Source organism: Hippocampus bargibanti, linkage group LG08 (assembly GCF_051943395.1).
Source record: "Hippocampus bargibanti isolate YZ-2025 linkage group LG08, ASM5194339v1, whole genome shotgun sequence".
Taxonomy (NCBI): Eukaryota; Metazoa; Chordata; class Actinopteri; order Syngnathiformes; family Syngnathidae; genus Hippocampus; species Hippocampus bargibanti.
Genome location: NC_142741.1, coordinates 23,870,914 through 23,896,373, shown reverse-complemented (window position 1 = coordinate 23,896,373; position 25,460 = coordinate 23,870,914). Strand labels below are relative to the sequence as shown.

The following is a 25,460-nucleotide window of genomic DNA, read 5'->3' as shown; positions in this document are numbered from 1 at the left end:
CAAATATAATTGGGAATATAGAAGGATTCACCATTTAAATATTTGCACATGTTCAGAGCTTCTAAAAACATTCTTGAATTTGATACAGATGCACAAGAAAGCAAATAGAAATATTTAGTTTAGTTTTTTATTTGTCTCATATTGGAGAAATTCCCAATTCACAGCAGAGGAAACGAGAACGTGCAATAGTTACACAAGAGTGTAGTATACATCGTGTCGCGGTGCTCATACATTTACATACATGAACAGAATTTTTCAAATACCGATGATCCTGAACGGGGATAGTGTCATTATTTTATTTATTTATTGTTTTCCGGGACCACTCATGTTTTCATTGAAGGACTGTACTCAACTCAAATTTATAGAGCACTTTAAACAGCTGATACAGACTGTTGAATTAAAAAAAACTGAAACATGAAAATATGTAGTTAAATCAATAACTTAAAATCAACAGAGAAGTTCAATGATAAAACACAGTTTAACATCTTACAAATTTGGCTAGTTGATCTAAATTATGAACACAAATGTAAACTAGGATTTGGCACGACAAAATTCTTATGCAACAGTATGATATATTCAATGTTGTTACTGTTCGACATGCACATCTATTAACAACAATCAATAACGTTAATTTGTGGGATCGATGGGAAACCGGGTGGGTACACTTGTTGCACAATAGCAGTAGGTTTTTAACTTTTTGTTTTTGAGTGAATTGCAGTCGACGCTGTTTACATGTAAAATGTATTTTTAACATTTAAAGTAGAATATTAATTAACCAAGATATATATATTTTTTGCTAAATGCGACGCGTCACGATGAACCACGTTAAACTGTGGCCAAACAAACTTGAAAACTGCATTTTTCCCCATACAAGTTTTAAAGTAACTTCGGCCATGCGAATTAGTCCCCGCCCTCTTGTGTTTGTACTGCGTTGTAGTAGTAGTAGTTGACTAAAAAGTTCGCCTCTGCTGAGGGAATATAATCAAGCCTACCGCTTCGAATTGAACACGTTTCAAGATTTTACACCAAAGGTTCCACGTTTAAGAGGTATGGCTGTTTCTGAATACATTAGAGTTGCTCCAAAATGAAGTGGAATAAAGTCAATTTTGTTAGCTCCGCTCGTGCAGTCTTCCCGCTGTTTTGCCACTAGCGTAGCGTGCTAGCAATCGTTAGCCGAAAGCGGTAGCCGCCTGCCCAGTCTTGAAAGGAAAAATCCCCCTCATGTTGAAACAAACAGGCCAACATTCCGCGTGAGCATCTTCGTGGTATACTTGAAGGTAAATGGCTCAAATACTTTTCCAGACAGAAGTTAGCCATGTCCCAAGCGGTGTTGGCCAAGCCCGCCCGCTGCCCTAAACAGTGCGTTGTACACGTCGTTCAATGATTAAGGGTGTCGTTCGATCCCCCTCGCCGTATTCTATCAACCGTTAACGCCAAACCCAACGTATCATATAATAAAATCAAAGAGTGGATGTCTATTTAGTCTTTCCGCGTAGTTAATGGTATCACCGTAAATACGTGTGCTGCACAGACGGCTGCTCTCGGAAGTCTATCAACGCAGTTAAACCTTTGCCAGGATTTCCGGCTCCTTTCCATTTGCCCTATGCTGTTTTGTTTCCGTTTATTCTATTTCCGTTTCTCAAAGTTGTCCCCATTCAGAGTTAAAGTGCTACTAACGCTCGTCTTTTTTGAAATGTTAGAAGCCGCGCGTGCGTTTCAGAAAATCAATCTCGTTTCTTGTGCTTACGGTGGACCCGCTGTTGTGTAACGAGGGCTTGCCTCGCCCAACGCCTAGCCCGACAGCGCCGCATTGCAATTGTGTTGCTAAGTTTGTTCACTCTTGGCGTCACCGAGTGTTTTACTCGGCCTGACGTTTCGTTCGTGGCTTATTTATCGCCACCCTCGCAACGTGTACGTGTTCTTTTTTAAGATGGACACTTTTTCTTGTGAGCTGGCCTAGCGCTCGGCCTGAAGACGCCAAAGCCTCCCCCTCGAGTATGCTAACGTTAGCCGTTAGCCGTCGACGGTCCCAGGCGACATAGTACGAAAGTGGAGGCTGACAGGGCCACCGCCTCTAAGACACCCTTTATAACATTCTCAGCATGATATAAATCCCCCAAACCATCTTCCTTTACTTTAAGAGCATTTTCTACATACGTCCCTCGACATGACCTTATTAAAACACAATTTACAGTATCCTATTATCAAAGAGGTTGACCATTATTATTCAACAGATAGCTTGCCATTTCAAACGCGTTGTTTTCATATAATAAGAAACCATAATCCTATAAATGTCTCAGATGCTGAAACAGACATACTGGGAAGTCATAATTTCAAAATGTTAATAATTACATATAGTTTTAGGCCGAAATAGTAAAGAGAAGGTTAAATGCAGTCATGACGTGGCTGTCCAATGCAACTGTAATTTGATCAACAACGTTTGTAAAATTTAGATTGGGAACGTTGGTTAGGGCTTTGATTTTACCTCACATTTCTTGATTGAATAGATGCTGGTAGCACCACTCAGCTCATCGATATCAGCTGAAATATCTCAAATTTTAAAATATTATTTTTGAAAGTCGATAAAAGAATGTTAAAACTGGGGATGTAGTGTTGTTTAAAGGCAACTAATCACATTCACGAAAAAAAGAGCACATGGTCTTGAACTATTTTTAATGTGGCCAGTGTTCACGTTTCATTAAAATGTCCCTTTCAATTTTATACTTTAGCCTCACAGTTCAAGTTGTCACCCACAGATAATTTCCAAAGCCTCAGAGGGGCGTTCACCTGCGTTGGAGATTCACCTGTTTTGTCACTGTACCTGGAAATAATGATTTGTAAATATGCACAGTGTTTCATGTCAAGTCTAAAAGCATTTAGGGCTCCGTTCATTATTATTGACTGTGTTGAATGTTATGTTGTGGTAATTAAATAAAACTGAGGTTACACTGAGCAATGGCATGATGTTTTCCTTTCCATAATTTGAAATAAATACCCTCAAGGTCCCCATTTCTGCAGCTTGCCACTCTTTCAAGAGACAATGTCCAAGGGTGGATCAGATGAAATGATAGAGATCGAGATTGACGAACGAGAAAAACAAGCATGCTTGGAGGAGGGGTGAGGACACTTGGAATTTCTTTTCCATAACCTTCCATTGCTGTGGCATCGCTTTGCAGTTATAATATCTCATTTTGTCTCGTCACAAGCATGGAGGAGCAGACAATCATGGCGGCAGATCTGATCCAGCAAGACATCGACATCAACGAGCCAGTCGGCAATTTGAAGAAGTTGTTGGAGCCTCGTCTTCAAATGTCACTGGATTCATATGAAATATGCTTACAGGACATTCAGGTAAAACCACATTTTTGAGTGTTTTTTTTCTCGTGACTCAAAGAGAGGATACACTTTTGTTATACAGTGATATAGCTTACGCATCCGACGTAAAAGCTTGGCCAAAACAAGCATGCGTATCATACCTCTGAAGATGGAGGTTACTGATTCGCTGTGGCGACCCCTTCAAGGGAAAAGCCGAAAGGAAAAGAAGAAGAAAGTGTGTGTAAGGCGAAAAGGTCGTCTGACAAACATTTATTTCCCATAAGAAACCATTAAAAATGAGAATAATCCGTTTCCAGGTCCCTATAAAACATAATTTTCTCTGAAATAAGCTTTAAAAGTACACAAAATATACCTTATTTTATGTATAATAAATGTGCAGACAATTCAGCCAATTTCCAACGGAGCTTGGGCGCCATCTTGTGCATTTTCTGGGACGCTTCATTGGAGTCCTATCGGCTCGAATTGATACGGGAGGACTTCTTTAATCGATTGCAAACATTTATGCTTTCCTCTTCAGAACTACAGTAAAGTCTCGTTATATCGATATCGGATATATCGATAGTCCCGGTTATATCGATGCTATTTCTATGCACGCACGGAGAAAATTACATGCAAACAGGGTCGGATATATCGATATTTTTTTTGGACTCCCTTGAATATCGATATAACAAGACTTTACTGTATTTGAATCATATTCATAACTGGATGAGTAACGAGAAAGCATCTTCTCTGAATCTGAAGCCATTGTTTTGAATGGAGAGCAAGTCAAAGACATTCTGGCGTGACGTCACGAATAAGGGGGCGGGACCTTCTGAAAATGAAACCTTTTGAGGTCATTTTGAAGTAGTTTTGGGACACTTGAAGTCATTTTTATTGGTGTTTTGCATTTCACTAAAAATATCATACTGCGTGTTTTGGGTATTTTAGATGCTATAAAACGGTTTTAGATGCTATAAAACGGTTTTCTGATGTCAGTTAGGAAACAAAAAAAATGGTGTCGGTTGTCCTTTAAGACCGTGGTTAGCGGTCAATCAATTCAGAAAAAGTTCACCTGTTCTGTTGTTGTTTGTAGTTGCATCCAGATCACAGCCTCTTTGATCAGGGCGTCAAAACCGATGGCACGGTGCAGCTCAGCCTGCAGCTTTTCACCAAACCAGGTAAGGATCAGACTGCAATCTTTATCGTCTCAAAGAGCCGAATTTGCATTCTCCACTTTGGCGTCATCATCCAGGCGAGGAGAAGCTGAACATCCTGGAGATTGTGAAGCCAGTCGAGACGGTGGAAGTGGTGATCGACCCAGACGCGGCGGGGGAGGAGGGCTCGCTGGTGGACGAGGGGCAGCTCATCGCCGTGGAGCGATCCGGTCTTTCCGATGAGACTTCGGAGCAGGTGACGCGCTGGGCCGCTGCGCTGGAAGGGTACCGCAAAGAGCAAGTCCGGCTCGGCATACCATACGGTGAGACCTTCTGAAACTGGCCACTTCCGGGTTCATTTGTTTGCAGATGTTGGACACTTTAAGTCATTTTTATTGGTGTTTTGCATTTGACTAATAATATCATACTGCGTGTTTTGGGTATTTTAGATGCTATAAAACGTTTTTCTGATGTCAGTTAAGAAACAAAAAAGTGATGTCGGTTGTCCTTTAAGAAAATATCGATTCAGCTTAAGCTGCTTTTGTATTGATATAAGCAGAGCAAAATGGCTGGCGGTAGATGAAAAAGGGCACCGTAGTAACCGGATTATCGTAATAACCAGGTATCGTACTAACCGGAACTAATTATACATAAAAGACTAGAAATGTGCCGGGAAATGAAAATAGTATCGTAATAAGCAGTACTATCAATATAACCGATATCGATAGAACTATCTGTACTGTATTGAACTAAAAAAATCGGGTATTGTGACAAGCCTACATTGTTTTTTTTTTCCCCCCTCTCTCCTTTAGACCCTGTTCTGTGGACGGCCGACCAAGCGATCCACTGGGCCGTGTGGGTCATGAAAGAATTCAACATTGACGAAATGGAAATCGGCAGCATTCACATACCCGGTCGAAACCTCTGCGCTTTCAGTCAAGAAGAGTTTCTCCAGAAAGTACCCAACGGAGAGATCCTCTGGAGCCACCTGGAACTTTTACGCAAATGTAGATCATTTTCAACCATTCAGTTTTATTTGCCCGCAAACAAATCCTCACGCTTGTGTTTTGAATTTCAGATGTTTTGGCAAGCCAGGACCAGTCCGGGGGGGACGCCACAGTTACCATTGATCAACGTAAGACAAGTCCTTCAAACCAGAATGGCAAATGATTTCACTGTCGCTTTGTTCTGACGAGCGTACAATCTTGTCCGTGATTCTGCAGCTGTGCAGATAATACCGGCCCAAGTCAGCACGCCGACGGCCATTAAAGTGTTGAAGCACAACCGCGGACCCCGTGTACCCCGCATTTCCGGAGAGGAGCGTAGTTCTCCTGGCAACCGCACAGGTCGGATCAACTACACACAAGCATCGTACAGAGCATGGAATACAGTGATACCTTGGCTTACGAACTTAATTCTTTCCCAGACAGAGTGTGTAAGGCGAAAAGTGTGTATCCCAAAAATTAATTTCCCATAGGAAACCATTAAAATGAGAATAATCCGCTCCCAAGTCCCCATAAAAGATAATTTTCAAATTTTCTCAGCCTTAAAACTACCCAAAATATATCTTATTTTATGTATAATAAATGAGCTAAGGGGGCCAACTGGCCCATTTTTTTCCCAATTTCGCCGATGCATCCCTGATGATGAGTTTCTCCTCTGACAGGAAACAACGGTCAAATCCAGCTGTGGCAGTTCCTGCTGGAGCTGCTGACGGACAAAGACGCCAGGGAATGCATCTCCTGGGTGGGCGAGGAGGGCGAGTTCAAGCTCAACCAGCCCGAGCTGGTGGCACAAAAGTGGGGGCAGCGAAAGAACAAGCCGACAATGAATTATGAGAAACTCAGCAGAGCCCTCAGGTATGCTTGTTCAGTGATACCTTGGCTTACATACTTAATTGGTTCCCAGACAGTGTGTAAGGCGAAAAGTGTGTATCCCAAAAAATAATTTCCCATTGGAAACAATTAAAATGAGAATAATCCGTTTCCAGGTCCCCATAAAACATAATTTTCTACTTTCTAATTTTCTAAGCCTTCAAACTACACTAAATATACCTTATTTTATGTATAATAAATGTGCTATGGTATTATAATTAAAGAAATAAACTACTGTACTTCTGTACGACTGTAAACTGTACTTCTCTGCGATAACTTTACCTTGTTCCTCATCAATTGTGTTCTGTTTAGCTGGGTTGATAGCTTTTTGCATCAAGTGTACAGACGGCTTGTGCGGGTTATTTGTGGAGCCGGATTGATGGGATATTTTAACCTTGCAGTCTACACTCTGCTTTTGAACTATCAAAGTTGAAACAAGTCCAAATTTCACTGTTTTCTATCCATTTAATCACTCTCTTTCTCTGTCGTCTGCCTGTCTCTTTAATGTTTAACCCCGCCATCACTGCTGCGATCTTGACCAATCACGTGGCTTTAACCGTAGACTGGGGGCGGGGGATAGAGGACAAAAACAGTCGGCTGCCATTTTCTTGTAAGGAGAACTGGCTCGTTCGCCAACGACACATCAGTCATTGTGGCAGCTCCGTGTGTATGCCGAAAAATAGTTCGTATACCAAGGTAACATTTTCATAAATGTAACGTTCGTAAACCGAAAAGTTCGTAAGCCAAGGGGTTCGTAAACCGAGGTATCACTGTATTGTATTTCAACACTGTGCACTCATGTTGACAAGCGTACTCCATTGTGAAACAATTCGAAATCAGAGAATCCGTTTAGGGAAAATATGCTTCAAAAAAAGACCCATCCATCACTTGTTTTTGCAGGTATTACTACGACGGCGACATGATCAGCAAGGTGCAGGGCAAGCGCTTCGTGTACAAGTTTGTGTGCGACCTGCGAACCCTAATCGGCTACAGCGCCGCCGAACTCAACAGCCTGGTGGCCGAGTGCGAGCAGAAGAAGATGTCGAGAGTGCAGGTGCATACCATCGGGCAGCCCATCGCCACAGTCACGTTGGCCACCACGCTAGACAAGGACAGCTGAAGGCGAAGGTAGGCTTTAACTACCAACCCCCCCCCCCAATGAACCTTGCTGAGACAGTCGAGTGGATGAACACTTTATTTCAGCATTTTCTCAAAAGAGGTGGACGGCCATTCCAAATGAGGTGGGGCTACACGTGAACGCTTTGAATGTGACTGAAATAATGTCTTCCTGGTCTGTAGTGACGATCATTGTGTACATATGTACACTAATATAACATACACACATTTTTTTCGGACTATAAATCATTCCGCAGTATAAATTGGACCAGTCGAGAGGGAAAAAAAAGTATGAAGTTAGCATTGTTGCATTATTGCGGTTAAGTTAAACATTTAAACTTTTTTTTTTTTTTTTTCAAAATAAAAATTAAAGGACAACCGACACCATTTTTTTGTTTCCTAACTGACATCAGAAAAACGTTTTATAGCTTCTAAAATACCCAAAAACACGTAGGCTGATATTTTTAGTTTACAAGTTTGTGTGCTATAAAACATTTTTCTGATGTCAGGAAACAAAAAAAAAAAATGGTGTCGGTTGTCCTTTGAGTGTAAAGTCTAATTTGATTCCAATGTGATGAAGATCCACCTGAGTGGAAGTTGCAGGATCATCCAAACTATTTCAAACGTGCAACTTATAGTCCGAAAAATAAGGCGCGCACACACGATACACGTTACAAGTTTTTTATAGCCGTACCACGGCCCTGTGTATTTTCATATTTTCCTTTTATAGCAGAACCTCTTTTTTTGTATTTTTGATTTTAGTCTATGTTCCCTTCAAATTTGGACCCTGTATTATTATTATTTTTTGTTGTCCATAAGGGGAATAAAGTGGCAAATGATTTTTCTTTTTTTACTAATTCATTTACTTTGATGTTTGTAAACGTTGACATCTTGGTTCTTCGGGTCACCTATGACAGATTGGGACTATAATGCAGCATGGGAGAAGAAGCGGCATCTGGCTCACAGTTCTAAAGTTTATAACAATAATAATACAGGGATACCTTGGCTTACGAACTTAGTTGGTTCACAGACAGAGTGTGTAAGGCGAAAAGTGTGTATGCCAAATATTGATTTCGCATAGGAAACCATTCAAATGAGAATAATCCGTTCCCAGGTCCCCATAAAACATAATTTTCTACGCCTTAAAACTACTACTGGAACTACTTTTTGTCATGACACTGGTATATATATATACATTGAAAATTTTATTCATGGTATGGTGGCAGTAAAACCTTAAGCAAATGGTTCATGTCACTACAAAACAGAGCTCAGGTTCACATGTCCATGTTTGCCATATGATCTGTTCACGTTAGGGAAGGATCGGTTGAATGGACAAGATGTTGATATGACGATGGACATGATGGACAAGATACAGTGGCGCATTGAAAAAAAAAAAACGAACAAACAGCGAGGACGGTATCAAGGGGGGGAAAAAGTGAGGGAAGTCTTTACAGCCCAAATACTAGCGCTAGCCAGTGACAATTAAAGCTGGAGGGGTTCAGGGGTGTCATGGAAATCAGGCCTGGTTTGCCCAAACATTGGAATTACAATTAATTATGGAATGATTCAACAGGAATGACTTACATATTAGACCCCAGCACCACTCTTATAGGACAACCAACAACACCGGACAAGTTGTGTCCATAATTTGTAAAATCACTTGAAATGGCTTCAACTGTGCGTATTTTACAAAGATTCCACCGCATATATCTATATTTTACGTTTTAAGACTCTCACTGAATAGTCAGGAAGTCTTGTTTTCGAGTTAGTGATGATGAGGAAGCGACACAATGCATTTTGGGTACTTTGTTTGGTCTGAAAACCTTTTGTTGATCCGTGTTGATGGCGAAATTAAAAGGAAAACACGTAAATATTGCGATGGTGAATCGTTGTATGTTGCACCAAGACTACTATTTGATACTAGTTGACACAAAATCCCAGCAGACAAATCAGCCCATTTCCAACAGAGCTTGGGCGCCATCTTGTGTATTTTTTTGGGGGGCTACATTGGAGTCCAGACGCCTCAAAATGATACAGAAGGACTTCTTTAATCAATTGCAAACATTTATGCTTTCCTTTTCAGAACTATTTGAATCATATTCATAACTGGATGAGTAACAAGAAAGCATCTTCTCCGAATCTGAAGCCATTGTTTTGATTCTAGAGCAAGGCAATACATCCTGGCGTGACGTCACGAACAAGGGGGCGGGACCTTCTGAAACTCGCCATTTCTGAAGTCATTTTGAAGTAGTTTTGGGACACTTTAACTCATTTTTATTGGTGTTTTGCATTCGACTAAAAATATCAGACTGTGTGTTTTGGATATTTTAGATGCTATAAAACGTTTTTCTGATTTCAGTTAGGAAACAAAAAAATGGTGTCGGTTGTCCCTTAAATGTGGAGTACAAGTGCAAAAACAGATAAAAACAAACATATTTCAGCTGGCAAAGCAAAACATACCGTTCATCATTTTCATTCCCATAAAGTTTTTTTTTTTACTCGGTAGGTTCCACTGTTGTTGGTGAGAATCAAGACGTTCTCCAAAATGACAAAGAGTGCATTAAACGCAAACTGGAACACAATTATCTTACTTTTGGATACTATTACACTTCATATATTACATATAGTATTTGAATTTGTTTTGTTTCATTTCATTTCGCTCATGCAGCTAACACAACATTGAAGCATGGAAAGGAGCGTTTCAAAAAAAAAAAAAAAACAAATGTGAAAGCTTTCAGACTATTTTGTTTTCCTTCTTAATAGCGCACAAGATCACAAAGACACCATGAAATGTACAATCACGATAAAATATTGAAAAATTCAACAAGTAGGACCTAGTTGGATTGCATCCGTCGATATGGCCATGCACTACATAGACGTATAGCTAATCTCCTTCATATATTACATACACACACATACACGTCTTTGCTACATGGTGGGGATGAGGTGTGATTTGACCCGTGGGAACCCAATTTCAAACACACACACGCACACATTCCTGTTTCAATGGTTTTGTGAGGTCCGGATAACCAGATAAGGAGTAAGGCCCACTGTTGCTGATAAGTTTAGAGAACTAGTGTTACATTTGAACACTAAATATCACGCCATTTCCCACTTAAACTTCTTTAAAAACAAAGACATAAAAAGTGGACTTGAAACTGAAATAACAGCAGGAGTTAAGTTCCTGAATGGATACATTCAAAGTCCTCACCCCTCTTGTGACTTCGGTTAAAATATCGTTTTACTTTTCGTGGTATGAACTTTTTCTTCTACGCGCACACAAACAAACACACACAGTGAGTAAAAAGTGTGTGTATCCGAGTGAAATGAAAATACACACCAAAAAAATCATTTTGGGTGAATTTGTGAGGACCTTTCTGAAATTTTAACTGATGCATATATACACCCTCTCGAGGCCTTTAAAATGAAAAACTTGTGAGGACCGGCCAAAAGGTCCTCACTTGTCAAAAATGTCCTCACTACGTATGGTATAAAACGTTTGTGGTCCTCACAAGACTAGTCATACAAATACACACCCACATACACGTTTTTGCGACATGGTGGGGACGAGGTGTGCAAAAGATTTCACCCGTGGGAACCCAATTTCAAACACACACACACACACACACACACAAGAAAATCCTATTTGAAACAAACCTGAACTGTCTTCGACTGCATGGTTTAAATGGCTGCGTAGCACAGTGCAGCGATGATAATAATATTCATATCTAGATATATATTGTATAACTATGGCCAGTCGACAAGTTGATCGAGGACACACACTGCAAAGAAGTGTCGTGTGATTGGCTAAAATGTGCAGGTGACACAGGGTACCCTTGTCTCACTCCGTTAGTGTTACATTGTGCAATTTGAAGGGGGTTTCACAAGGCTTTGTTCCATGTCTGCTTCCTTTGGCCCAAACAGATAAACAAAAACAAAAATTCTGGCTTATAATATTCAAATGTTAAATGAGAGCAGAGAGTGGAAGAGCGCCTCTGAGTGGGTGGGGGGGGGGGAGTGAGATGGAGGGTTCTTTTTAGTTGTGGATCTGCTCAAAGAACTTATAGGTGGGATTCTCATAGCCGTTTTGCTGCATCTTTGCCAGGTGACGCTCCTCGGGCGTCACTGCGGCATCCACCTGAACGTCAAACACAACAACAATCCCTTTAAAATCTGAAGCCTCATTTAAAATACAGTGATACTTTGGCTTACGAACTTAATTGGTTCCCATACAGAGTGTGTAAGGCGAAAAGTGTGTATCCCAAAAATTAATTTCCCATAGGAAACCATTAAAATGAGAATAATCCGTTCCCAGGTCCCATAAAAAATAATTTTCTACTTTCTAATTTTATAAGCTTTAAAACTGCACAAAATATACCTTATTTTATGTATCATAAATGTGCTATGGTATTATAATTAAAGAAATAAACTGTACTATATAATAAAGTGGTTTTATTTACCTTTGTGATGGTCGTTGATGGCTTGATGGAATGGAGTGGCCGTTTTCATCAGCATTAAACACTTGATGAGGAACGTAGCCTTCTTTTTTCACCATCTTGAGGAATGATCCATTGGAGGTGCTTTCTCTGCGATAATTTTACCTCGTTCCTCATTAATTCTGTTCTGTTTAGCTGGGTTGATGGGATATTTTAACCTTGCAGTCTACACTCCGCCTTTGAACTCTCAAAATTGAAACTATGTCACTGTCGTCTGCCTGTCTCTTTCATGTTTAAACCACCTCCCCTCACTGCTGCGTTCTTGGCCAATCATGTGGCTTTAACCGAAGACTGGGGGCGGGGAATAGAGGACAAAAACAGTCGCCTGCCATTTTGTTGTTAGAAGAACGGGCTTGTTCGCGAATGACACATCATTCACTGAGGCAGCTCCGTGTGTATCCCGAAAAAAGTTTGTATGCCAAGGTAAAATTTTCATAAATTTAACGTTCGTAAACTGAAAAGTTAGTAAGTCAAGGGGTTCGTAAACCGAGGTATCACTGTACTTTTTTGGGGGGGACGGGGACTTGCTCAGAAGAGAAAAATTGGAAATAGGGCCTTTACCTCAATGACGCCATGATGGATTGAAGTGTATTGCTTCTTCCTCAGCATCACCAAAGTGATGACGATGACGGTCGCTATGACAACACCTCCCACCATTAGCCCGATGATGGCGCCTCTGTTGGAGCCCACATCCTCGGCAAAAAAGACCTGTTATTAAGCAAAGGTGTCAACTGCAGTGAGCCCCATTTATCGCCAGGGATTAAAATAAATCAATCATTATAAATTTGCTCCAACAGGTTAACTTATTCACTGACATTCCTGAATTTATTCGGGAATTGTGAATGTGACGTGGAGCGCCATTCCAGAATTTGCTCTGGTTTTGGTTTTTCTTGCGGGGGTGCTGATAAAGCGCTGGTCAGACTTCTGGGAATGTTTTTCCCTTCGACGAGGTGGCACCATTTGTCCATTTGAGCGCTTTGTTACAGCTTCAGCACTCGTGTTAAAGCGCCATATAAATCAATATGTAGGTAACATCCGAGTTACGACCGGGTTCCGTTCCGACAAAACGGTCGTAAGTCAAACGGTCGTAAGTCGAAATGCATTCAATATGGCCGACGCAAGGTTTATACGACAGAATAGTATACAATGTCAATCTGTTGTTTTTAAAGAATGTTTTCTATTGAATACTATTATATCCCAAACTGCTTTCAGTTCAATTATAGTGGCATTTTTATCATTTTATATTTCGTATTATCGATTTTTATTACTGTGTGTGTCGTTCTGCTGACCCAAATACGCACGGCTTCCCACGCATGCGAGCTGTCAAAAAAAAAAACAGCTTTCCAAAAATCGCTCTGCCTGCTTCCGGAGAAGCCAGAAGAGGTCACCTGTCTCAAAGAGGCGGTGGCGCCGACCGTGAGCCCACGCATACGCGCTGTTGAAAAATCGCTTAACCCCAAGTATCCAACGGTCAATCTTGGTGGCTTTCTTTACCAATTTTTGATGGCGGACTTCAAAACCAGCACTTTGCCTCTTGTCAGTCTCCAGATGCACTTGGGGCATCTCATCTGGCTTCAGGGCAGACACTTAACAAAAAAACAACAACAAAAAAACAACGTAAATCAGACTGAAATGTGTTCAGAATATTTTGTCCTGGTGTAAATGAGAGGAAAAAAAAACAATTGCCGAGTTTTAATTTACTTGCAAATTAACCAACTTCAGAGAATTCATGTTTGGCAATTGTTAAAGGAATACAGTGATACCTTGGCTTATGAACTTAATTGGTTCCCAGACAGAGTGTGTGAGGTGGAAAGTGTGTATCCCAAAAACTAATTTCCCATAGGAAACCATTAAAATGAGAATAATCCGTTCGCAGGTCCCCATAAAACAGAATTTTCTATTTTCTAAGCTTTAAAGCACACAATACAAACAATATACCATATTTTATGTATAATAAATGTGCTATGGTATTATAATAAAAGAAATAAACTGTACTGTATAATAAAGTGGTTTTATTTACCTTTGTGATGGTAGTTGATGGCTTGATGGAATGGAGTGGCCGGCCGGCTTCATTAGCATTAAACACTTGATGAGGAACGTAGCCTTCTTCTTTCACCATCTTGAAGAATGATCACTTGGGGGTGCTTTCTCTGCGCTAATTTTACCTTGTTCCTCATCAATTGTGTTCTGTTTAGCTGGGTTTTCTCTTTAACTGAAGACTGGGGGCGGGGAATAGTGGACGAAAAAATGTCGGGTGCCATTTTCTTTTTTGGAGAATGGCTTCACTCTGTCTGTAAACCCCCACCCCCTCACTGTTGCGATCTTGACCAATCATGTGGCTTTAACAGACGACTGGGGGCGGGTAACATAGCACCAAAACAAGCCGGCTGCCATTTTCTTGTTAGAACGGCCTCCTTCGCGAATGACACATCACTCATTATGGCAGCTCAGTGTGTATCCCAAAATATAGTTCGTATGCCAAGGTAAAATGTTCATAAATTTAACGTTTGTAAACCGAAAAGTTCCTAGGCCAAGGGGTTCGTAAACCGAGGTATCACTGTACAAACACTGCCTTGTCAATCAATCTAAAATGAGCATTATCAGCTTTGTAATGTGACTATGAGCACTTACCAGGCCGTGTGGGTAGTCCTCTATCTGGAAGTGGGCGAGCATCAACCGGCTCCACTGCGCCAAAACAAACAAAAAGCAAACATCTATATGTCATGATATTCTACCTCAAGTTAGTGAACAAAATGTACGTATGGTATGGTAATTATTTGTGTGTTACCGTGGTTCTCCGTGTTGGGCTGGTTGAAGCTCTCGGGATGGATGAAGCCCAGTCTATCAAAGCCGGAATCCATCGGGGCTGAACTGTACGCCTGGTCGGGCATAAGGGCGTCATTGCCGTAACTCATCCTGCCGTCCACCTGGTTGCCGAGACAGAAGATGCGTTAACGTCTGTTCGTGTTTGCCGAATAAGGAATCAGTTCGCGGCGCGATCCAGTATTTATTTAGCACGGTTGGTTGTGATCCAACTCACCCTGTTGTCGCTCTGCAAGGAAGATACTTGTTGAGAACGCTCGGATTGAACTCGCTGAACAATGACGGCTGGGGGGACAAAAAGACAGAATCAATGCCGGATATAAAACAATATTGTAAGTCATAAGACACAAAACAGAAAAAGTGTGAGTAGGTGACAAATCGTCCCCGGTGCACTTTTAACCACTGCACTGTAATAAGCGCAGATGTTAAAGATGGCCACCCTAAATGGACAAAAAAATAATCCCAGCACATGTACTGAATAGTTTGCATTTGGATCAATTTTGACACAATTACCAGGACTTAAAGGACAACAGACACCGTTTTTTTGTTAACTAAATGACATCAGAAAAACGTTTTATAGCATCTAAAATCGCTAGGGGTGTTGCTGTGTTGTCTAAGCAACGGTCTCAACCAAGAGGAGAGGTTGAAAAACTTCTGTTGATTTGGATTAACGAAAAGCAGCTAGCAGGGGACAGTGTGTGAGGGTATCATCGCCGAGAAAGCATGGCAACTTCACACTGATAGCATCAAGAGGCAACTCCATCAACGACCATCACAAATGTCAATAAAACGACTTTATTATATAGTACAGTTTATTTCTTTAATTACAATACAATAGCACATTTATTATACATAAAATAAGGTATATTGTGTGTCGTTTTGAGGCTGATTTATTAGAAAATTTATTTTTATGCGGATCTGAGAACGGATTATTCTCATTTTTTATGGTTTCTTATGGGAAATAAATGTTTGGCAGACGAACGTACACACACTTTCTGGGAACCAATTAAGTTCGTAAGCTGAGGTATCACTGTATATCCACATACACATACACACACACACACACACATACATACATACGCAGAGGAGACAAGAAAAATGGAGTCTTGATAACTTACAGACTTGGCTGTGGATTTCATTAGCCACTTTGGGTACCTTGTAGACCAATCCCAGCGACAGGTTCATGCTTTCATCGATCACGCGCAGGTGGGTCAAAACCTGCAGGAAGGAGATGGAAAGTAATTGATTTATGATTTCATCAATTATTTTCCGATGCTTACTTATCATTTTCTTGTTGAGAACAGGTCACGTGACGTACCTGAGGTCGAATCTGCGCCGCCTTCTTCGGGTCAACGGTTCGGACGTGTTCGTAATGTTTGACTGTGTGCTGGCGGTCCTTCTGCTCGGCCCGAACGTATTTCTTCAATAGATTCAACACCTGATGAGGCTAATGAAGGAAAATTAACAGTGTCAATGCAGTGTTAGCCTGAAGGACTCTTAAAATACTTAAAGGACAACCGACGTCTCCGGACAAGTTGTGTCCATAAATTGTAAAATGGCTTCAAATGACTTCTACTGAGCGTATTTTACAAAGATTCCACCGCATATAGCTATATTTTACGTTTTAAGACTCGCGCTGAATATTCCGGAAGTCTTGTTTTTGAGTCGGTGACGAGTCCTCACCCTACATCACTGAAGGAACGCCCCTGACCAAAAAAAAGGACACATTGTAGCAGTCCTTCCATCACGTCAATGTGTTTTGCTGTACTTGTTGGTCTGAAAACCTTGTGTTGCATCCAAAAGCCGCCAGAAAAGGGCGACCAAGCTCCATATAAGGAATTTATCAGCCTGTGGAAACGGAGGTGGCCACAGTAGGTGGCCATTTTGTGCCTCTTTTTTTTCTCCAATGTTGCCTCAAAATGGCACGGAATAAATTCTTTAATCGATTGCAAACTTGTATGCTTTCCTCTTTAGAACTATTTGAATCATATTCATAACTGGATGTGTAACAAGAAAGCATATTCTCCGAATCGGAAGCCATTGTTTTGATTCTCCAGCAATGCAAGACGTCTTGGCGTGACGTCACGAACTGGGGGCGGGACTTCCTGAAAATGCCTAATTCGAAGCTCAATTTTTTTGCAGATTTTGGACACTTTAAGTCATTTTTATTGGTGTTTTCCATTTGACTAAAACTATCAGCCTGCGTGTTTTGGGTATTTTAGATGCGATAAAACGTTTTTCTGATGTCAGTTAAGAAACAAAAAAGTGACGTCGGTTGTCCTTTAAAGAGGGTACAGCAAGCCCTGAAGAGTGTGTCTTTGTGTTGTCATATTATTTATTTATGTTGTTTTTTGTTTTTCCCAAGATGGCGGCGCGTGAACACGCAGCGGCTCCCCTCTCCCGGCAAATTGGCGTTTTCATGTTTATTATGTTAAAGTTATTATAAGTGCCTTGCACGCTGGGTCTGAGAGGACAGTAATTTCATCTGTGCTGTATGTCATGAATATTAGCATATTTGACAATAAAGCTGACTTTGACTTTGACTAAAGGCATTACCCGTGGAGGGTTGGCCTGCAGTGCACTGAGATAGTTTTCCAGGGCCATGCGTCGGCGGCTGTTGAGCAGAGCCTCCACGCGGGCCATGTGAGTTTCCACCAGTTGTTGCCTTTCTCCGGCGGCTTCCTGCTCGAGGGCCTCCACCTTCTCCTGGAAATGCTGCGAGTACACACACATGCAGAAGCGTCATTTTAAGAATCCCGTGAGAGACAGGTACAGAAAAAAAGTCTATTTTCACTTCTTGTTGGTAGAACTGCTAAGTTAAAGGACAACCGACACCATTTTTTGTTTCCTGATATCAGAGAAACGTTTTATAGCATCTAAAATACCCAAAACACGCATATTTTAGTCAAATACAAAACACCAATAAAAATGACTTAAAGTGTCCCAAAACTACTTCAAAATGGCGAGTTTCAGAAGGTACCGCCCCCTTGTTCGTGACGTCACGCAGGACGTCTTGTTTTGCTCTAGAATCAAAACAATGGCTTCAGATTCGGAGAAGATGATTTCTTGTGACTCATCCAGTCATGAATATGATTCAAATAGTTCTGAAGAGGAAAGTATAAATGTTTGCAATTGATTAAAGAAGTCGTTCCGTATCATTTTGAGGCGTCTGGACTCCAATGTAGCGCCCAGAAAATGCACAAGATGGCGGCCAAGCTCTGTTGGAAATGGGCTGATTTGTCTGCTGGGAATTTGTGTCAACTAGTGTCAAATAGTAGTCTTGGTGCAACACACGATTCACCATCGCGTTATTTATGTGTTTTCCTTGTAATTTTGCCATCAACACGGATCAACACGAAGTTTTCAGACCAAACAAAGTACCCAAAATGCATTGTGTGTCGCTTTCTCAGGGGCGTTCCTGATGTGACATCACGTTAGGAATCGTCACCAACTCGAAAACAAGACTTCCTGAATATTCAGCGCGCGTCTTAAAACGTAAAATATTGCTATATGCGGTGGAATCTTGGTAAAATACGCTCAGTCGAAGACATTTGAAGCCATTTCACAAATTATGGACGCAACTTATCTGGAGGTGTCGGTTGTCCTTTAAAAAAAAAAAACCACAGCACCAGATTCATTAATGTCATGGGTGTCAAAGTCAAGTGGGCCAAATCTCACATCATTTTATTCGGCCCGCGAAAGAAAATCAAGCATGTCAAGTGCCCTGATGCTTGCTGAAGTCCGTACCAAAATTTACAATTGAAACCGAACACAGCACTGGAGCACATGTGGAAATTTTAACAAAAATTAAATGGAGGATGCTTACTGTCAATCGACCTTTGGTGAAATTAAGTCATGTACAATGGCTTTTTAATAAGGGTGATGTTTATCCTCCAGTTGGTTTACACACCTGCAATTGTGTTGTACTACTGTATTTATTCGAGTGTAACGCGCAAAATTTTCTGTCTTACAAAAAGAACTCAAAGTTTGGGTGCGCGTTATAAACGAGGCCCTGGAAAAAAAATCTCATATATATTCCATGCTTTATCCCTTCCAGAAGGGGGCAGCATTTCCATTGCTGTTCTCCATAGTCGTGCTTTATTCCAACATGCTGTTGTCAAGGTGCCCTTCAGTTACAGCTACAGCCTCATTTCCTCGCCCTCGCCCACACTGAAACGTGAGTTACCTATTTAGACCAATTCAAGCGAAGGACATGAACCAGGAGAAGAACAACTACTTTGATCCAACAGTTTCCGATATGTACAAAAATTAAATGCAAAAGAAACACGCACATAATAAATTGGCTCTCTAATCCTTCTATGTTGCACGTTTACCTGAATGACGGCTTTTTTGTCAGCACGTGGGAGGTTCTTGGCCTTCTTCTCAGCCTCCTCCCATTCCTTCATCACCTGAGGATTAAGTGCCGTCATTCCGTGCACGACAAAGCGCAGTCAAAGCATCAATCGCATTGCCAACCTGGGATAACTTTTCCCTGTGCTGAGCTTCCAGGCTTTCCTTCGCCCTCTGGAAGTCAACGTGCTCGCTGTCATCGCCGGGGGACTCCAGGTATTGGTCCACGGCGTCTGGGGGGCTTGGCGCCAATGTGGGTACTAGAAAGGCGAGAATGGACAATCGGTAGCAGAGCTCAAATACAGAATAGAAGTTGAGTTGATGGAAAAGTTGAGAGAGAAAAAAGGGGTTACAATGGTTTTCATGCCTCTAGATTTGAAAAAAAGCAAACAAACAAACAGGTTTTTATGCCAAAAAACTAGGCATTCAATTTTATTTATATCTTAATAATTAGGCCCAGAATATGTAGGGCATGCTTGAGAGGGGACCAAAGTCTACTTATTTCTTATGCCAAATAAAATCAGAATTTTGAGGTACGCTTCAAATTAAATAAATTACTAAATACAGTAAAGTCTCGTTATATCGACATTCAAGGGAGTCCGAAAAAATATCGATATAACCGGGACTATCGATATATCCGATATCGATATAACGAGACTTTCCTGTAAATGATGGCTGGCTGGATGGCTAGACAGAGAGAGAGGGACAGAAAGACAGACAAAGTGCAAGAGAAGGACAGAGAGACAGCTCGCTAGCTAGACAGCTAGCTGTCTAGCTAGCGAGCACAACGATTCACCATTGCGTTATTTAAGTTTTTTTCCTTCTAATTTCGCCATCAACATCGGATCAACGTGAAGTTTTCAGAACAAACAAAGTACCCAAAATGCATTATGTGCCGCTTTCTCAGTCAGGGGCGTTCCTTATGTGACGTCACGTCAGGAATTGTCACCAACTCGAAAACAAAACTTCCTGAATATTCAGCGCTCCCTGTGAGGAATTAATCAGCCATAACGGGCTGATAAATTCCTCATATGGAGCTTGGTCGCCCTCTTCTAGCTCTTTCTGGTGCAACATGACGTTTTCAGACCAAACAAGCACAGCAAAATGTATTGACGTGATGGAAGGACTGCTACAATGTGTGTTTTTTTCGGTCAGGATGCGGTCCTTTTCTGACGTCACGTACGGACTCGTCACCAACTCAAAAACAAAACTTCCGGAATATTCAGCGCAAGTCCTAAAAGGTAAAATATAGCTATATGCCATGGAGTCTTTGTAAAATACGCTCAGTAGAAGTCATTTGAAGTGATTTTACAAATTATGGACACAACTTGTCGGGAGGCGTCAGTTGTCCTTTAAATCCCCAAATTGTACACGATACTAATTCATTATTTGAGCCTACAAATATCATTAGCAACGTAATCCCCCATGCCAATCCTCAGGCCGGTCAAGACTGAAAGGAAAATGTGAGTATTCAAGAAAGAGAATCAGAGCAGTCAGGCAGGCATCAGAGAGTTGACGACAGCAACCCCCAATTTGGGCGGCTTTTCCGTTCTGCGACTTACACGAGCTGCTGCAGACAGCGAGGCAGTATTCCTCGGAATCAAAGTTATTCCTGTTGCCCCCACAACCCCCAAACAAGAAGGGGGCGCAGCTGGCCTTTTCAGGCATGAAGTACCAACGTTCCAGCATATCGTGACACGGGCCTGACTCGGCGCGCGCCCAACAAGCGGCTGCGGTGTACGCGTACAAAGATGGCGACACAAAAACAAAGAGAAATAAATATAGAAATACAGCCAGATGGCAAAGAAATTCTCTGAAAGGACAACCGACGTCACTTTTTTGTTTCTTAACTGACATCAGAAAAATCGTTTTATAGCATCTAAAATACCCAAAACACGCAATATGATATTTTTAGTCAAATTCAAAACACCAATAAAAGTGATTTAGTGTCCAAAATCTGCAAAAAATTGAGCTGCGAATTGGGCATTTTCAGAAAGTCCCGCCCCCATTTCGTGACGTCATGCCAAGACGTCTTGCATTGCTGGAGAATCAAAACAATGGCTTCAGATTGGGAGAATATGCTTTCTTGTTACACATCCTGTTATGAATATGATTCAAATAGTTCTGAAGAGGAAAGCATACATGTTTGCAATCTATTAAAGAATTTATTTCGTGTCATTTTGAGGCAATAGGGGGGGAAATGTATCACCAAAAAAGAGGCAGAAAATGGCGACCAAGCTCCGTTTGAGGAATTAATCAGCCCGTTTCCACGGGCTGATAAATTCCTTACATGGAGCTTGGTCACCATCTTCTGGCTCTTTTTAGTGCAAGATGACGTTTTCAGACCAAACCAGTACAGCAAAATATATTGACGTGAAGGAAGGACTGCTACAATGTGTCCTTTTTTTCGGTCAGGGGCGTTCCTTCAGTGACGTCACGTATGGACTCGTCACCAACTCAAAAACAAGACTTACTGAATATTCGGCGCGAGTCTTAAAACGTAAAATATAGCTATATGCGGTGGAAAATACGCTCAGTAGAAGTCATTTGAAGCAAATTTTACAAATTACGGACACAACTTGTCCGGAAACGTCGGTTGTCCTTGAAATGAACACAAAATGTGAATAAAAACAGGATAAGCGTTTGTTACCTCGAACGACCTCCTCAATGGATTCAGTGGTGGTGGTGGTTGTCATGGCGACGTTAGCACTGCGCTCGTCGCTATCCCGCTCGTCGGTCATGTCTTCGTCTTCCTCCTCATCAATTTCTTCATCGTCATTGTCATCCCTTTCAAAAACGTCAGCCTCTTCCTCGCCGTCCTCTTCCTCGGCGGCAACCGGCTCCGTGTCCATCTGTTGCGTCATCATGCTGGGGAGCAACAGTGTTGAAATATTTGGCTCATCATGCCCAGGTTGTCTTAAAAAATGTCGCTTTACAATCGAACAGATGTGTCAATTTATTTGCTTTTGCAGGTGCACAACCGAAAAAAAAAGAAGATGGATACCTATTATCGTTATTCTCAGCTTCAGCTCCGCCCCACCACACGTCCGACTCTTCCCCATCGAGCTCTGCGCTCTCGGATTCCTGCTCGGCTTCCATTGGGCAGCACACAAACTCCACCCCTCGGTAAAGGTCAATGCCGCACGGCATCAGCAACCCGTAGTCATGGAGATTGGCGGCGCGGTCTACGCAGGACTGACAGATGAAACATGAAAAAAATCAGCACGTGGAGTGATAAATGGCTACAGCAGGGGTGTCAAACTCGTTTTTTTTGCCGCGGGCCACATTGTAGTTACGGTTTCCTCTCGAGGGCTGTTATGATTTTAGAGAAGTCATTCACATTAACAAATTTCACATTCACGATGGGTTTTTCAGATCCTGCACATGGGGGAAAAAAGAATTTCGAATCTTAAGAGCGACCAGATGGCAAAAGAGATCGAGCGTAAGATTCACCACAATGATGTTCAAACACTGACGTACCTCTTTGGCCACAGTATGCCAGTGCAGATGGTTCTCACACTGGTCCATATACTCCTTGTGCAAGAATTTACACTTGTCAGGAACCAGCAAGGCATCACTCACAAACTCCCCGACTGAAAACATTTTTTTTTAAATGTAGGTGTATATTAGAAACACACATTTTCATTAACTTGCAGTATTCAATGAGGTGTAACAACCGACGTCTCCGGACAAGTTGTGTCCATAATTTGTAAAATGGCTTCAAATGACTTCTACTGAGCGTATTTTACAAAGATTCCACCGCATAGAGCGATATTTTACGTTTTAAGACTCGCGATGAATATTCCGGAAGTCTTGTTTTTGAGTTAGTGACGAGTCCTCAGCCGACGTCACTGAAGGAACGCCCCTGGCTGAGACAGGACATACCTTGCATCACCTCAATGCATTTCGCGGTACTTTGTTTGGTCTGAAAACTTCGTGTTGTTTGCAATCGATTAAAGAATTTATTCCGTGCCATTTTGAGGCAATCGGGGGTGGGGAAATGTAGCACCAAAAAAGAGGCAGAAAATGGCGACAGAGCTCAGTGTAAGTAATTAATCAGCCCGTTTCCACAGGCCGATTAATTCTTTACATGGAGCTTTGTCGCCCTCTTCTACCTCTTTTTGGTGCAACACGAAGTTTTCAGACCAAACAATCACAGCAAAATGCATTGACGTGATGGAAGGACTGCTACAATGTGTCCTTTATCGGTCAGGGGCGTTCCTTCAGTGACGTAATGTGAGGACTCGTCACCAACTCAAAAACAAGACTTCCGGAATATTAAGCGTGAGTCTCAAAACGTAAAATATAGCTACATGCGATGGAATATTTGTAAAATACGCTCAGTAGAAGTCATTTGAAGTCATTTTACAAATTATGGACACAATTTGTCCGGAGACGACGGTTGTCCTTTAAGTTTGATGAAGTTACGAGTAAACCAGGATTTAATTTCAGTGAGGCAGAGTGAACGGGAAGAATGTGGAAGAGAGGCGTCGGGTTTGCTGGAGATATAGAGCTGGGTGTCATCTGCGAAGCAATGAAATTGTCCACCAAATTTGCGGAGAATATTGCCAAGGGCAAGAAGGTAGGTGATAAAGAGGAGCGGTCCCAGGACAGAGCCTTGGGGCACACCAGAAGATACAGGAGAGGACTGAAGTGAAGGAGTTAATTTGGATGAACTGAGAGCGAAAAGTGGAACCAGCGTAGGGGCGTGTACCTAAGCAGCGGTAGGGCACCACGATATGATTGTGACTGCGGCACTGCTTGCGGTCTCTTTTGCACCAGTTTTGGATGCTGACGGGCTGGTTGGCCTCTACGACATTTGTGATCTGAAGTTCTGGATACACCTGGAGAAAACATTGTTTTTAGACATGACTTTGTATCTTCTTAACCACCCCCACACACACACTCGGCCTACCTCTTGGCAGTAATCCAGGATGCCCTCTTTCGTGCTGATGCAGCTCTTGGAGCCTGAAGGGTCTGGCTCCCAGATGCCAGTCTGAACATTGATGTGCATGTTGAGTTTGCCACAGGACATGGCTACCTGTGGCTCAGTCATCAAAGCGTCTGAGTCATCAGCGGGTACCTGGATGAACACGGAGGGGGAAAAAACTATTCAGCTTCATGCAAGTAAGGAGCTGGAGCATTATGGATTTAAAGGACAAACGACGCCTCTGGACAAGTTGTGTTCATAATTTGTAAAATGGCTTCAAATGACTCCTACTGAGCGTATTTTACAAAGATTCCACCGCATCTAGCTATATTTTACGTTTTAAGACTTGTGCTGAATATTCCGGAAGTCTTGTTGGTGACGAGTCCGTACGTGACGTCACTGAAGGAACGCCCCTGACCGAAAAAAAGGACACATTGTAGCAGTCCTTCCATCACGTCAATGCTTGTTTGGTCTGAAAACCTCATGTTGCACCAGAAAGAGCCAGAAGAGGGCGACCAAGCTCCATTTAAGGAATTTATTAGCCTGTGGAAACGGGCTGATTCATTCATCACAGGAGCTTGGTGGACATTTTCTGCCTCTTTTTGGCTGAGATATGTCCCCCCAATGTTGCCTCAAAATGGCACGGAATAAATTATTTAATCGATTGCAAACATTTATGTTTTCCTCTTCAGAACTATTTGAATCATATTCATAACTGGATGTGTAACAAGAAATATTTTCCTCACTGCTGCGTGTGTCTGTAATTCTCCCCTCCCTCCTCTACCACGGATATCGACCAATCACGTGCAGCTTTAACCAAAGACTGGGAGCGGGGAATAGAGGAGAAAAAAGTCGGCTCCCATTTCCGGCTCCTTGTTAGGAACCGGCTCTATTCACACTTCAGAGATCCGGCTCTAAAAACCGGCTCGTTCGCGAACGACACATTACTATTTTGTATTGCATTGTATTTTGGACAGCCGCTCTCATTTCAAGATTATATAACTCTAGACTCATAATTTAGGAATTTGTGCTTTTATCCTGATGAAAGAAGAGAGTCTAAGGTTTCTAACGCTGTGTTGAATGTGTATGTGGTCTTAAAATTCAATATTTTGTGGATCCTGCAATTTCAGTGTGAATGACAAAAACCCTGAACACATTTTGGCACATCATCTGGCAGTGAATGAGTAAATAATAATAATACACGTTTTAAATATGTAGTCATTGCGTAACATTTGTAGGCATCGTAAATTGCAGTATATGGCCCGTCTTTGTCTTTTCATGAGCACCGCATCGTGTGTTTGATTATTTGAGTCGAAACCAACCAGCCGCAAACGAAAGACGCCATCTTGCTTGTGTCAAATACAATGTTCTAAATTGTCTTAAATGGATTCTTGTAGCGGAT

The 25,460-nt window shown here is 41.7% G+C and overlaps 2 protein-coding genes across 5 annotated transcripts in view; one reads left to right on the top strand and one right to left on the bottom strand.

Moving 5' to 3' along the window:
- The first annotated feature begins 175 nt into the window (after window positions 1-175).
- On the top strand, window positions 176-22,123 carry gabpa (GA binding protein transcription factor subunit alpha). 3 transcript variants are annotated; one of them, XM_089003382.1, is made up of 11 exons: window positions 176-1,047; window positions 3,019-3,117; window positions 3,207-3,351; window positions 4,409-4,493; window positions 4,568-4,792; window positions 5,282-5,476; window positions 5,548-5,604; window positions 5,693-5,815; window positions 6,136-6,328; window positions 7,244-7,471; window positions 22,101-22,123. In XM_089003382.1, exons 2-10 carry the CDS (start codon window positions 3,041-3,043, stop codon window positions 7,461-7,463), a joined length of 1,320 nt encoding a protein of 439 aa, XP_088859508.1. In that variant the 5' UTR covers window positions 176-1,047; window positions 3,019-3,040; the 3' UTR covers window positions 7,464-7,471; window positions 22,101-22,123. The 3 variants fall into 3 exon arrangements, with proteins under 3 accessions (XP_088859508.1, XP_088859509.1, XP_088859507.1); XM_089003383.1 differs by lacking the exon at window positions 22,101-22,123 and having other exon boundaries at window positions 3,003-3,117; window positions 7,244-11,089; XM_089003381.1 differs by lacking the exon at window positions 22,101-22,123 and having other exon boundaries at window positions 177-1,047; window positions 7,244-11,089.
- The window catches only part of LOC148894887 (amyloid-beta A4 protein-like), a 17,705-nt gene continuing 886 nt past the window's right edge, over window positions 8,642-25,460 (bottom strand). Inside the window, exons 2-18 of one of the 2 annotated variants that reach the window (XM_089003370.1) lie at window positions 24,044-24,211; window positions 23,843-23,972; window positions 22,609-22,721; window positions 22,133-22,323; window positions 21,779-21,996; window positions 20,691-20,858; window positions 19,255-19,388; window positions 19,113-19,187; window positions 17,335-17,493; window positions 16,097-16,225; window positions 15,897-15,996; window positions 14,996-15,063; window positions 14,744-14,882; window positions 14,587-14,640; window positions 13,450-13,541; window positions 12,517-12,663; window positions 8,642-11,597 (exon numbers count right to left, since the gene is read on the bottom strand). In XM_089003370.1, coding sequence (XP_088859496.1) covers window positions 11,496-11,597; window positions 12,517-12,663; window positions 13,450-13,541; window positions 14,587-14,640; window positions 14,744-14,882; window positions 14,996-15,063; window positions 15,897-15,996; window positions 16,097-16,225; window positions 17,335-17,493; window positions 19,113-19,187; window positions 19,255-19,388; window positions 20,691-20,858; window positions 21,779-21,996; window positions 22,133-22,323; window positions 22,609-22,721; window positions 23,843-23,972; window positions 24,044-24,211 — 2,187 coding nt within the window. In that variant the 3' untranslated portion in view covers window positions 8,642-11,495. The remainder of the gene's footprint in view (window positions 11,598-12,516; window positions 12,664-13,449; window positions 13,542-14,586; window positions 14,641-14,743; window positions 14,883-14,995; window positions 15,064-15,896; window positions 15,997-16,096; window positions 16,226-17,334; window positions 17,494-19,112; window positions 19,188-19,254; window positions 19,389-20,690; window positions 20,859-21,778; window positions 21,997-22,132; window positions 22,324-22,608; window positions 22,722-23,842; window positions 23,973-24,043; window positions 24,212-25,460) is intronic. The other variant, XM_089003371.1, reaches the window with a different exon arrangement.

Excerpts from the sequence above, each read along its gene's own strand:
- gabpa (XM_089003382.1), top strand. The coding sequence starts at position 3,041 with ATGTCCAAGGGTGGATCAGATGAAATGATAGAGATCGAGATTGACGAA. Across the intron at positions 3,352-4,408 it reads TATGCTTACAGGACATTCAG|TTGCATCCAGATCACAGCCT; the intron begins GTAAAACCACAT and ends TGTTGTTTGTAG. Across the intron at positions 4,793-5,281 it reads CCGGCTCGGCATACCATACG|ACCCTGTTCTGTGGACGGCC; the intron begins GTGAGACCTTCT and ends TCTCTCCTTTAG.